Source organism: Hoplias malabaricus, chromosome Y (assembly GCF_029633855.1).
Source record: "Hoplias malabaricus isolate fHopMal1 chromosome Y, fHopMal1.hap1, whole genome shotgun sequence".
In the NCBI taxonomy this organism is placed as follows: Eukaryota; Metazoa; Chordata; class Actinopteri; order Characiformes; family Erythrinidae; genus Hoplias; species Hoplias malabaricus.
In genome coordinates, this window is record NC_089820.1 from 73,169,755 (window position 1) to 73,182,778 (window position 13,024).

At 39.2% G+C, this 13,024-nt stretch overlaps 1 protein-coding gene across 3 annotated transcripts in view; it reads left to right on the forward strand.

Moving 5' to 3' along the window:
- The window catches only part of LOC136678144 (zinc finger FYVE domain-containing protein 9-like), a 35,803-nt gene that overhangs the window by 17,884 nt on the left and 4,895 nt on the right, over nucleotides 1-13,024 (forward strand). For 2 of the 3 annotated variants that reach the window (XM_066656031.1, XM_066656032.1), the window contains exons 6-18: nucleotides 125-301; nucleotides 1,015-1,175; nucleotides 2,212-2,341; nucleotides 3,676-3,798; nucleotides 4,967-5,122; nucleotides 5,841-6,065; nucleotides 7,847-7,929; nucleotides 8,232-8,336; nucleotides 8,961-9,111; nucleotides 9,729-9,809; nucleotides 10,427-10,589; nucleotides 11,355-11,460; nucleotides 12,762-12,938. In XM_066656031.1, coding sequence (XP_066512128.1) covers nucleotides 125-301; nucleotides 1,015-1,175; nucleotides 2,212-2,341; nucleotides 3,676-3,798; nucleotides 4,967-5,122; nucleotides 5,841-6,065; nucleotides 7,847-7,929; nucleotides 8,232-8,336; nucleotides 8,961-9,111; nucleotides 9,729-9,809; nucleotides 10,427-10,589; nucleotides 11,355-11,460; nucleotides 12,762-12,938 — 1,838 coding nt within the window. The remainder of the gene's footprint in view (nucleotides 1-124; nucleotides 302-1,014; nucleotides 1,176-2,211; nucleotides 2,342-3,675; nucleotides 3,799-4,966; nucleotides 5,123-5,840; nucleotides 6,066-7,846; nucleotides 7,930-8,231; nucleotides 8,337-8,960; nucleotides 9,112-9,728; nucleotides 9,810-10,426; nucleotides 10,590-11,354; nucleotides 11,461-12,761; nucleotides 12,939-13,024) is intronic. The other variant, XM_066656033.1, reaches the window with a different exon arrangement.

Consider the following 13,024-nt stretch of genomic DNA (forward strand, 5'->3'; position numbering starts at 1 on the left):
TTAGTTTTTTTGAACACATTGATTTATTTAATTAATTTATTTATTTATTTATTTATTTTGGGTGAAATAATTCTTTGTTATACTCTCCGGTGTAACTTTCCTGGTGCTGTATTCTTCTCCTCAGCTCAGTCATGGGAGAGTTTAGCTGCTGCCTCTAATCAGAGTCCGAACCCCAACAACCCAGCGGAGTACTGCTCCACTATCCCCCCGCTGCAGCAGGCCCAGGCTTCTGGGGCCCTGAGCTCTCCTCCTCCCACAGTCATGGTGCCTGTTGGAGTCCTCAAACAGCCTGGAAACGAAGGTAAAGCACTCACTACTTGGAGCCCTCTGGTTTACAACCACTTTAGTGAATAATATCCTAAAGTAATAATATCCTAAAATCCTTGGTCTGTCTCAACCCCTGCCCTAAGTAACTACTGAGTATCACAGTAGAAATGTTTGTTGTAGATTGGGCAGGGGAAACAAAATGACATAATAATGACAAATATTAGATATTTGAGTAAATGACAAATATCTACAGCAGATATCGAGGGTTAATAAATCACCCAATGCGAATGAAGACACTGGTTTCAGTCAGTGCTAGCAAGGGAGCAAGGAATCTAGTCATGCTAATATTATTAATGAGATAATGAGGATTCACTCAGGTGAGCAAAGCTATGGCACTATTAAAGAAGAAACTCTTTCAGAAGAGGATTTAACCAAAAGCTATATGCTACAGAAATAACTGATAGAGCTGAGAAAACGGAGCAGAGAATAGTTGAAGCTAAGCAGGGGCTCTTCCCCCAACCTGAAACTAGAGCAGAACATCCTAGACAGAACAAAAACTATACCTCTAGTCTGGTACTCACTCATTTTGTGTTTTTGACCTGATATCTGTTTTATTTTACTTTATTTTGAAGGGATAGATGTATCATGTTTTTGTTGTAGTCTTTGTGTGTGCTGTATTTTTCTGTCTGTGCTACATTTCTAAGGCTGGTGGCAGTGTCATTGTTCATGGTCTGTGTTTGTCTGCAGGTTCTCTTTCTCGTGAGCAGAGAAGGGTCTGGTTTGCAGACGGTATTTTACCAAACGGAGAGACTGCGGACTCCAAAGCACCAGCTCCAAACTCCAGCCAGTCACAGCCTCTCACTGTGTCCCAGTTCTCCAACAAATCTACAGCTGCCAGCACACACGAGGTGGGGTTAAACTGACCTAGACCACGTATTAAAAAAAAAAAAAATAAATAAATAAATAAATAAAAACATTGGTACACAGCTGGGATTCACAATTGGTCTTTTTTTTTAATTATTATTTTCAAAGTGTGTTCCTCTGGTGTGAAGAACAGTAATAAATAATGTTTTAAAATACATGCATTTAGTTAGTTATAGACATAAGGGCAACACAATCTGCTTCATCAGGATTGATTTATTACTGTCAAAGGTTCAGAAATATTTCTCAACCTGACTCATGTTTATTGGAGCAGAATATCTCCAAGACATGAATAAATTCATTTATAAAGTAGCACAGACCGGCCAGTTAGGAATGGCGTTCCCTTTGTTTTAATTACCTCTGTTGAGGGTGTGCGAGTCATTTCTAACAGGGACCAAGAAAACTCTTGACATAAATCACTCTGCTGAAGTGAAATTTACAGATGCAAAATAGTGATATGGACACTCAGGACTTTGTTCAGACTCACTTGTTTGTTAGCCCGAGTGACTGTGTAAAACCAGGCGTCAGCAATCATGGCCCACTTTATACGGAAATCAGAAACTCCACTATGTAACATATACTTCCCCCTCCCCCTTCATTTTGGGACAGTGCTGTAAATATGTATTACACTCTGCAACTCTAGGGGGAGCCCAGGAGCATAAATACCAAATCTTACCTAGTCTTGCTTTAACTTGGGTGACACAGCATGTTGTGCAAGTATTCTGACTGTTTTAAATGACAGAAAACCTCTCGCCATACTTATGATAAGCAGCATAGCATTGCTGGGACGTCTAGGAAGTGTTTGTTTTTGTGCAGTGTCACTGTGGTGTGGTAAATCAGTACTGCATTAAAAATAACAGTGATTAAAGTGCATTAACAGTAGGATATGTTTGCCAAGAAAAATAACTCACAGCACAGTCCATTTCAGTAAAATGCCACATTTCAGAACAGTTGTACTTTAGATTGTGCAAAGATTTCAGGTCTGTTTCCATAACTGATTTTTGCCCCTCTTGCCCCCTGTAGGCAGCCCATGCCCCTGCGGGTCCAGTGGGCAGCCCCGTTGGCTGCTCAGTCAGCCTGATCCCTGAGGACGGTCTTCCTCCCATTCTCATCTCCACTGGCGTCAAAGGAGGTACGGGAGGCCACATCTCAGGTGCTTGCTCATCCTCACCATTCAGCTTCTTCACTCTGGTTTATGCATGCCTGCGTGTGTCTGCGTTCATCTGCATTCGTCTGGGCGTTCGTATGCGTAAATGTGCTGAGGGGTGGGCAGTAGGACCATATCACTGTCACAAACTGTTGTATCATCGCTGTCTAAAGAAAAGCATGTCCAAAAAAGTAACTTTTCAGGAGAAGGTAAAACCTTCTTAAATTTTTCTGGAAGTCAATGTAAAAGGATTTTGGAGTATTTCCGTTAGTCCATTTTCTCACAATGTAAAGGATAGCTGTTGAACAGCGATAATATCACTCAAGTTTTTGAAATCACGTCTAAACTCTCACTCATTGTAACATGTATTTGTCTGCACATTTGTCTGAGAGTTTATCTACACACCAGTCTGCGATCTCGAAGTAAAAGTGGGGGGCAGTAGTTAATATTAAAATTGCAGATAATTTTAGTTACATTCTTTCCACACGCTTGAGTTATTTAAAGCCTTCGAGAAGTTGAGGGGGAAACCACCTTAAATTATACTTGAAAGTAGTGTTGTGTTTTGGTTTGAAATATTTTATTTATTTGTTTCACCCTAAAGAAATAAATGCTGTATTTCTCACAGTGCTTCTCCAGTTTTTTTTATATTTATGAACAGAATGATCAGATGTTTGCATAAAATATGCCAGATAACCACATCAGCACACACTTTCCAAAGCATCCTTCAAATTAAATTTTGTATTTAATTTGTAGTGAAAATTCCTTTGAATTTGGAAAACTGACCAGCCGTAAAGGTTTGTCTATTTTATCAGCTCAAAAGATCACTTTGTAGTGCAGTTTCTAAGTAGTTCTGTGTTGTACTGTATTAGCGGATCAGACACAGCAGGGCTGCTGGAGTTTTTAAACCATGTGTCCACCTAGATGTAAAGTCAGAGACTGTAGCCCATCTGTTGCTGCACAGGACACTGGACTATTTACAGTCTAGCAGTGACACTGAGGGGTTTAAAAACTCAAGCAGCATCTGCTGAGTCTGATCCAGTCGTACCAGCACAACACACACTAACACGCCACCACGTCAGTGTCATTTGGATGAAAGTGGCTAAAAAAAAAATATGCAGGAGCTTATCAAATGGACAGTTCATGTGGACACAAGGATGTCATTTTAATGTTTTGGCTGATCAGCCTATACCTGTATCTGTGTCATTTATCATTGTGTTTGTGCTTAAATATCAATCTCACTTTCTCAGGAGTGTCTCCATGCTAAAGTTCCTGATCTCTTTGGCTCAAGGAGAGATGATAGTGCGGGATGGTGTTAAAAGCAGTGTGTTTTGTATGTGTAGATTATGCAGTGGAGGAGAGACCATCAGAGATCCTGTTGCTGCAGCAGTTGGAGGAGGGGGGTCCAGACCCCCTGGTCTTTGTGCTGAACGCTAACCTGCTGGCGATGGTCAAACTGGTCAACTGTGAGTGCCTCTCTTTCTAATTTCTCTCTGGATCTTCATCGCTTTGTTGCGCAAACAGGTTTAAGTTGAAAACCTGACATTCATTCATTCATTCAAAGTAGTGGGAACATTTATCGTATTTTTTGAAGCACACGCCTTTAAAAATTTTAAAATCCGTTTGGTCTAAACATTGGCCCAAATTTCAGAGATCAGTGAGGCCTGGATCGGAGATCAGAGCATAGTTGGCTTCACTCTCTGGGTGGGTAGGATGGCCCTCCCCCTCAACAGTCTCTCTCAGATGTGAGCGGTGCGTTTTCTCCTCCTGTGTGTTAAACTGTTCAGGGGTGTTGCATTAGCCTCATTTAGAAAAGAGCTGGTGGGTTGCCCCCACTCTCCCAAGGCTAGAGGCACACTGTTAGATTCTGGGCTTTGCAGACAATTGATAATTTGGGGATAATAGGAGAAGTTTCAGCAGAAATGTTGGGATAAGCAACATTTTGGAGCTGCTGTTGATTTTGGGTTCTATTAGTTCAAAGTAGGGGCATAACTCCAAATTTACATTTTACAGCCCAGGTGTGTTTTGTTGATTTTTGTAGTGAATAATACGCTAACATCATCTACAATGATGAACAGATGCAAAAAGCCATGTGTCTTAATTTTTTTTTGGGCACAGACTAGAGATTAATTTATTTTGGGGTTAAAAAATAAAACAAAAACAAAGTATTATAACATGTTTCTTCATCTGCGTTAAAGTTAATTAATTGTGAATAGTTCTTATGTTAAAACTTTTAATGGGTTTAATTTAGGACATAAACTGCATTGAAATACAAATATTTTGTTTTAGAGTGGAAAAAAAAAAAAAAAAAAAAAAAAAATATATATATATATATATATATATATATATATATATATTATTATTATTATTTTAAAATATAATATAATAATATTAAATATATTATTATTTTATATATATTATTATTATTATTATTTTTTTTTTTTAAAGATAATTTTATTGGAAATGATTTGATATAAATTACCATATATTCTGTGCCAACTTATGCTTCAAAAACTCCTTTAAATCAAAATGCTGCTACTTACACCACATCTACAATCTTTAAAACACTCTCAGCTTTAAGCATCTGCTGTTTTTAACTCCTCTATTCTTTGTCTCTCTCTTTTAAATTAACAGATGTGAACAGAAAGTGCTGGTATGTGGCGACTAAGGGCATGCATGCGGTGGGACAGGCCGAGCTGGTGGTCTTGCTGCAGTGTCTCCCAGATGAGAAGAGCGTCCCCAAAGACATCTTCACACACTTTGTGCAGCTCTATCAAGAGGCTCTCACAGGTAAAACACCTGTAAACCACAGTGGAGAGTGCAGACCATGTCAGATGTGTTCAGAAGCGTGTGGAGTGTTTTGCAACAGCTTTAAAAATGGCTCGGCCACTTGTTTAGAACCAGAACTGTGAAACTGGGTCTACCCGAACTGGTCATAGTGATATCAGTGTGTTTTCAGAGCTGTGGTGGTGTGTGTTTAGTAGGATCAAAGGCTGGAGTTAAAGGACAGTGGTGGTGAACACACACAACAAGCATGGAGAAATAAAAGCAATCAGTAAAATTGGAGAAAATGATAACAGAGAAAAAAGAGAACTGAGTGAAAATGGCAAAAAAAAAAAATAAAAAAAAACCCACAGATCTTCTGTTCCTCGCTCCTCACTGATGTGTACTCGGTTCGTGGTGAACAGTGAGCGGCTCATTATCATTTAAAAGAACAGGCGCTGAAAGCAGCCATGATGAACAGGGCTTTTCAAATGCGGGGAGAACCTTACTGTGGGATTTTGACCAAAGTATGTTTCCCGTGAGTAGTTAAATATTATAGTCTTTATAAAGAGTGCAGCATGTTCTGGTGCAGTATATATTTTTGAAACAATAATAGATTAACATGATTGTAAATGGAAGAAAAATTAATTAAAAATAAAAAAAACAAAGTACCCTCCCCATACAGTAAATAGAGCAGCATCTGTGTGTTAATAATCTCTCTCTCTCTCTCTCTCTCTCTCTGTAGGGAACGTGTTGAGTCACCTGGGTCACTCGTTCTTCACTCAGAGTTTTCTGGGGAGTAAAGAGCACGGAGGATTTCTCTACATCAGCCCCACATTCCAGTCTCTGCAGGACCTTCCTCTGCCCAACGCCCCGTACCTTTTCGGGGTCCTGCTGCAGAAGTGGGAGACGCCCTGGGCCAAAGTCTTCCCCCTGCGGCTGCTGCTGCGCCTTGGAGCTGAGTACAGATGTGAGTCTTGTTTTGATAATTGGGTGTGTAAATAATTTTTTAAAAGCAAAGATCTAAATTTACCAGTCAGTCTATGTACACATTCTTACCTATTGTCATGAGCTCTGAAAGAACGAGATTGTGGATATAAGCAGCCGAAATGATTTTCCTCTCTGTGATCGGGTGAGGAGTGCAGTGATTAGGGAGGAGCAAGGAGTCGAGTCACTGCTCCTTCACGTTGAGAGGAGCCAGTTGAGGTGGTTCAGGTGTCTAAGCCTTCTGGACACCTCCCACTGTAGGTATACCATGCATGTCCAACTGGATGGAGGTCCTTGGGTAGACGCTGGAGGGATTATATCTCCTGGCTGGCCTGGGAACGTCTGGGGATCCCCCAGGAGGAGCTGGTGGAAGTTGTGGAGGACAGAGATGCCTGGGCTTCTTGGGTTACACTGTTGCCACCCTGACCCTGAAATTAAGTGAAAAAAAAACGATGATAAATTCTAACAGTCTTCTGCTCTTTTGTCATTTTATGGTAACTGGTGCATAGTATTAAAAATGTCAATTGTGAGTTTATTAAAGTAAAAAATATTATTAAAGTATTAATATGCTAGGTTCTTGATGGCAAACCTCAAAATCATTATCTTTAAATCATCTATACCAAAATTCACACATACTTTTGGATACAATATTACCCCCAAGAACAGAACAAATCGCATCACATGCTTTTGCAGCACTCACGGATCTCATAAGAAATGCGGCGACTAATGAATTCTTCTCTTGCCGTTTTCGCTACTTTCCCCAATTTTTATTTTATTTTTGTTTGAATAAAATGATTCAAAACTGTCATAAAAGCGACATAAAATGACCATTTTTATATGTTTAAAATTTGAATTACAATTATACGCTACACAAAAATACTTTAAAACCTATTTGTACACTTAATAACAAACTGCAATTGACTTTAGATAATAATAAAATAGAAGCGGAGACATTTTTAATGCTCTATTTTCTGAGATTTCACTGCCACCTTCCCCTCCTCCTCCTCCTCCTCTTCTTCCTCTTCACTTGTTCTCAGATGCTCTTCTCTAAGCTGGAGCTAATCCCAGAGCATGTGAAGAGCTGAATATATTAACAAAGTGCCCCCTGCTGCGCTCCCTAAACTGTGAAATTAAAGCTCTGCTGCGATGACACAGTCCAAGGCTCTATCATGGTCCTGCTGCTCTGTTTGTTGGACAGAATGAGGTTTTCTAGCATGGACTACTTTTACTCGAGTGTTTTTTCACTGCATTTGCTGTTGGATTTATATTGGGAGACCCTGTGAAACACACAGATGTACATAAACACAAAACCGAGACATATAGCCTTGTGCAAATAACAAACATACAAGACCTGGGGGAGAATCCTACAAAGCACGATTTCAGATTCAACCAGATAATTTTATTTACTCATAATTGGATATGAGTAGTTCAGTAGGAATGTCCTGTTGCTCTTTCTCTTGGTTTAGCTTGAATTCTGGCTTAAGTTATGTGGTTAAATTTGTTCCAATGGTGTCACCAAACTCCTCATCAGATAAACAGCACTTAAAGTTCCATTCTTTCCTCAGATCTTTGAGTGCTGATAGCTCCCTCTTATGGAGAATCTGAAGCATACTTTAATTCATTTACTCATTCCTTTTTTCCTCTTTCTTTTTTTTCCCATCTTGAACTTTTCTTTATGTACTTGCTCATTGTCTCCTACCTTTTTTTACTGATCCTTTGAATGTTATTCATATGTAAATTTAAACTGTGTTGTTGTATTTGCAGTTTACCCCTGTCCTCTGTTCAGTGTCCGATTCAGAAAGCCTCTGTTTGGAGAAACTGGACACACTATCATTAACCTACTGGCGGTAAAGCAATTTATATATTTATATTTATCTCAAAAAATTACTTTTTTTTTCTTTTTAATATATCTGATTTGTACTCTGTATATATTTTATTGTTTGTTTTATAGACTCTATCATATGTCTGTTTCATTGAAGGAGTATTTATCAAAGCATTTCACTGCATAAACTTGGATTTGAAGACTTTAGATCTGTATCTCATAAAACCTGTATATAAGAGCATTTTATTTATATATATATATATATATATATATATATATATATATATATATAATGTGTGTAATGTGTGTGTGCACTTGTCCTCATAGGATTTTCGGAATTATCAGTATACGCTGCCAGTGGTCCGAGGGCTGGTGGTGGATATGGAAGTGAGGAAAACCTGCATTAAAATTCCTAGCAATCGCTATAATGAGGTAAACACAAACTTTCTGGTCATTTTCACATGTCCATAGCCATGGCCACTTGGTACACCTTATTCACTCAATTCATATCTCATAAGATATTTCAGAGGAAATTTGATATAAGGTGTAACGTTCCTTTTAAACTATAACGAGCCCCTCACTGTTCAACCCGTTCCGAGTGCACAGCAGTGAGGAGCAACAGCTCTGGTTTTAGCCGTTTTTTCTCAGGTTCTCTTTCTTCTCTATCCTTGTTTTCTCTATTTTTAATGTGCCCTTATTTCTCTGCACTCGATGTTTGTTTTGTTGCATTTGACCTCGTCTTTGGGCTCTCACGTAGACTCAAGGCCAGCACTGTGATTGGACAGATTAAGACAGGGGGTGGGTCCTCTCTAAAATCTCTCCACTTGACGCAAGAAGCTGTGCAAAATCATTTTATGCCATGTTTTCAGACATGTTTTCAGTTGGGCGGCACACAGAAAACTGACTTGGGTGATCTTGTTTCACAGTGTGTGGGTTCATCTTTAATGTGGACATGTACTGAACAGGGGATTTATTTATTTATTTATTTTTAAATGTGGCCTTAAAATTCATTAACTCTTGATTAAAAATATTTGTGTGTGTGTTTATTCATTTCAGCTGATGAAGGCTATGAACAAGTCCAATGAACATGTGTTAGCAATGGGAGCATGTTTCAACGAGAGAGCCGACTCTCACCTCGTCTGTGTGCAGAACGATGATGGAAACTACCAAACACAGGCTATCAGCATTCACCACCAGCCTCGGAAAGGTGGGACACCAGCCTGGAGGCTTTAGAGCAGGGGTCCTTAAGCTTTTTGTGGCACCGTCAAATCTATTATTAAAAAAAAAAAAAACAATGAAAGAAAACTTTGGAATCCACTGTTGTATTTCTACAGGAGCAGTGAGTGTTATGTTTAGACTAATGGATTGGTCAGTAACTCACTATATCAGTGGTTCCTAAACTTTTTTCTGCAGTCCACCCCCAGTGTAGGTGAAAATACATTTGAGTCCTACCCTGAACTCTTACACACCCCTACACATCTTTTGCTTCCAACCTCCACTAGAATTTATTTTAAACATTGTAATTCAAAGAAAACTGAACAAAATATATTATTATTGAAATATTGTTAATTATTACTTTTATAGTGGAATTATTAGAAGAGACTTGTATTAATTTACATTACATCTGTTTTAATTTGCTATATCGGGTACACCCCCTACTTTGGGAACCACTGGACTATATCACGTTGCCTTATATTGAGGCTGTGATACATGATAAAAATGGAAATGGAAAGAAAGTTTTCACAAATAAAACACATTGTTCAAGGAAATCATCAGGCTTTGTTGTGATTAGCTTGTTAAGCTTTGTTTATTTTCATTTTCCAGTTACAGGAGCCTCGTTCTTTGTGTTCAGCGGTGCTCTGAAGACCTCGTCTGGATACTTAGCCAAGACCAGTATCGTTGAAGGTAGTGTTGAAACATAACGAGAGAATATAGGTCATCATTTCCCTCTGGAATATTCGCTAAACTAAGCATCATGTCCTATTAACTCCTTTTACCCAGGGCTCAGGATGAGTTATATTTATTTATTATTATACTGGTGTACAGAAATAGTTTTAGAGAGAGCTATAGAGGATTGCTGCTTTTTATAAACTAACCACTGAATACAGTGTAATTGTATTAATTAATTTAGGCCACCTATGTTCAGACGGCATGTTAAATGTGGCCTTCCCAAACGTTGTATTTGACAAATATAGTAAATAGAAACAGCATGCTGCACTTTGCAGAGGAATGCCATATATTTATAAGCCGCTTGTGTCCTGTAGAACATGTTAAAACAACTATAGATATTATTTTTACCACACAATTACAGCTTCAAAATCATTCTTATGCTCCACTGAGCACAATAGGACAATGCTGTAAAAGTGAATTCCACTCTGCAACTGTAGACTGTGCCCAGGAGCAATAATACCTAATCTAACCTAGTGATACTTTAATCTTATTTACAGTTCAAACATATTTTGTATGTTGTACTTCATTGAGAATATGTTTCATGCAGCTGATGTGCTGTTGATGTGTCTCAGACGGCGTGATGGTGCAGATCACGGCAGAAACGATGGAGTCTTTGCGGCAGGCTCTCAGAGAGATGAAGGACTTCAGGATTGTTTGTGGAAAAGCGGATCAAGAGGAGAATCAGGAGCACGTCCACATCCAGTGGATAGAGGACGACTTAAACTTCAACAAGGGGTAAAACACCAGCACATTCAGCACCGGACACATCTGTGATATTAGCCCTAGGGCTGACCGCTTTGGGGAAAATATCTAACTGCTGTTTAGGATTTAAATTATTTTCTATAAATGAAAGGGCAGACCTGTGTTTATTACAAGACCAATTACAAGACATCTGGTTGTAATTCTGAGCACTGAGTGCAGAGCAGCAGGTGGTCTGTCAGTTTGTGGGTTGTGGCCATGTCCACAGCACAGTACCCACCTGCCTCCAATTGGTCTAACTCCGTATAAGAAGCTAAACGACTCCCGTTTAAAATCAGTAAAGACACATGTCTGGATAACACAGGCTAGAAATTAAACTGCAGCTGCTTGGATTTGAAAATCAGACTCAAACTGTGATTCCAATAGTAATCTTTAATCCCTAATCTGTCCCAATATTATAGCTTCCATTGTTGTTGTGTATTTTTTTTTTTTTTGTATTGTTATAATACACTAAATATTTGTTTTAGTTTATAAACCCTCTAACGCACAGAAGCCCTTCATGAATTTTACTGAGAGAATTTTTACTGAATCTCTTGTATATAACACCAAGAACCAATTTTCCCAGGATTCCTGCTGTTTACCGTTTAAATTCTAGCTGTTGTAAATATGTGTTTACTCTTCTGATAATAAAATGTATTCATAGAATAGTTTACATGTTGGTAGCAGCTCAGATTTATATATATATAAAGTTTATAAAGTGTGTACTGTTGAGATTCTAACTTTTTATATCTGTGTTTCCAGAGTGATCAGCCCCATTGATGGAAAATCCATGGAGTCCATCACAAGCGTTAAAATCTTCCATGGCTCAGAGTACAAAGCGAATGGGAAAGTGATCCGCTGGACGGAGGTAACTCTCTCTTTTTGAGTCTTCTACAGATGCAGAGCAGTGTCATTCTATAAGTTAACAGTAGCAAACAATGTTTAAGTCCAACTCACAGCTATGAAAAATCAGATATCTGTGTACCTTAACCAATGAGTTATCATAAAACTAATGGACGTTTCCTCAATGATGGTGGCTGAGCTCAGTTTTGCCCACTATGTTTACTGCGTGTTTGTTTGCATAAGAGTGAACATCACAAATATTTTAGCTGCTTGCTTTGTTCTGTTCTCTGGTTTTCTTTGGTCTCTCTGTTTTGGAGCCGTTATGTGAATACGTTTAAATCACATAAAATAAATTAAAACACATGCTCTGCGCTCCATTAGTGGCTGTGTGGACAGAGGCAATGGTGGAAATGTGTGATTTGCTTTGCTTCTTTAAATACCAAGAATTGCTTCATTTTTGTCGTGTTTCTGCTGGTCCCTGAGCCTTTGCTGCTGTAAGTCTGATTTAATGGAAATGGCTCCCTGCTCATGTTTTAGGGCACTATTGAATGCCTCACCAGTGTCTGAATCCTAAAGTCTGATTCACAATGCAGTCGTAATTTATAGTGAACTACATGAGCTGAATGTGGACCAGAATTCACTGCATGTTTTTATTGTTACTAAGCAACAGACAATGGAAATATCAGAATTAACTTGTTTCTCGTCTACTTAGTGAACTAATGGTGCTTTTTCACAGCATGGAACCTACTCGATTCAACTTTAGATACTTAATCTTGCAGTGCGCTGATTGACCAGCAAGACCTGTCAGTAACCACGGAAAGCAGAGCCCCAGCAAAAACTCGCTGTTTATAAATATATATAGGTTACAGCAGCTTTCACATTTTTTTTAAAATCTGACTCACAATGGCAGCTCGTATCACTACCCAAAGGCGTTTTGAAGAAGTTCAAATGCTTCTTGGGTCAGTGGCCGATGAAAATCTCCAGCTAAAGCCGAACGTGCAACAAGGAAATCTGATCTGTGAGCACTGGGGTGCAGAACTGTTTAAAAAATCAAAACAAAAAACAAATACACAACGAATAAGCAGTGCTTTACTTTACCGCTGTCGTTGTTGTGGTTTACAAAGCTCTCGTTAGACAGGGTTTCACAACCTCACCGGCTCCATTTTTCAAGGAGGTGTGCTAGTGGAAAAGCAACCAGCTAAAATCAAGATGAGTCGAGCTGATCCCATGTCGTGGAAAAGCACCATCTAATAGTGCCTCACTCCATAGCAAACTACTGAGGCATGAGGGAGCCATTTCGGTCACAGCCATTTTTGTTGTGTGCAGGTGTTCTTCCTGCAGAGTGATGACCAATCGAGTGGGCTGAGCGACCCTGCGGATCACAGTCGTCTGACAGAGAATGTGGCGAGGGCTTTCTGCACAGCACTCTGTCCTCACCTCAAACTGCTGAAAGAGGACGGCATGGCCAAGCTCGGCCTCAGAGTGACACTGGACTCAGATCAGGTCAGGACTGACCAGGGCTTGCTTTCATACCTGAACTGGACAAGAACAGCTGTCAAATGCCGTTACTGAAAACTGTAATAGGGCGA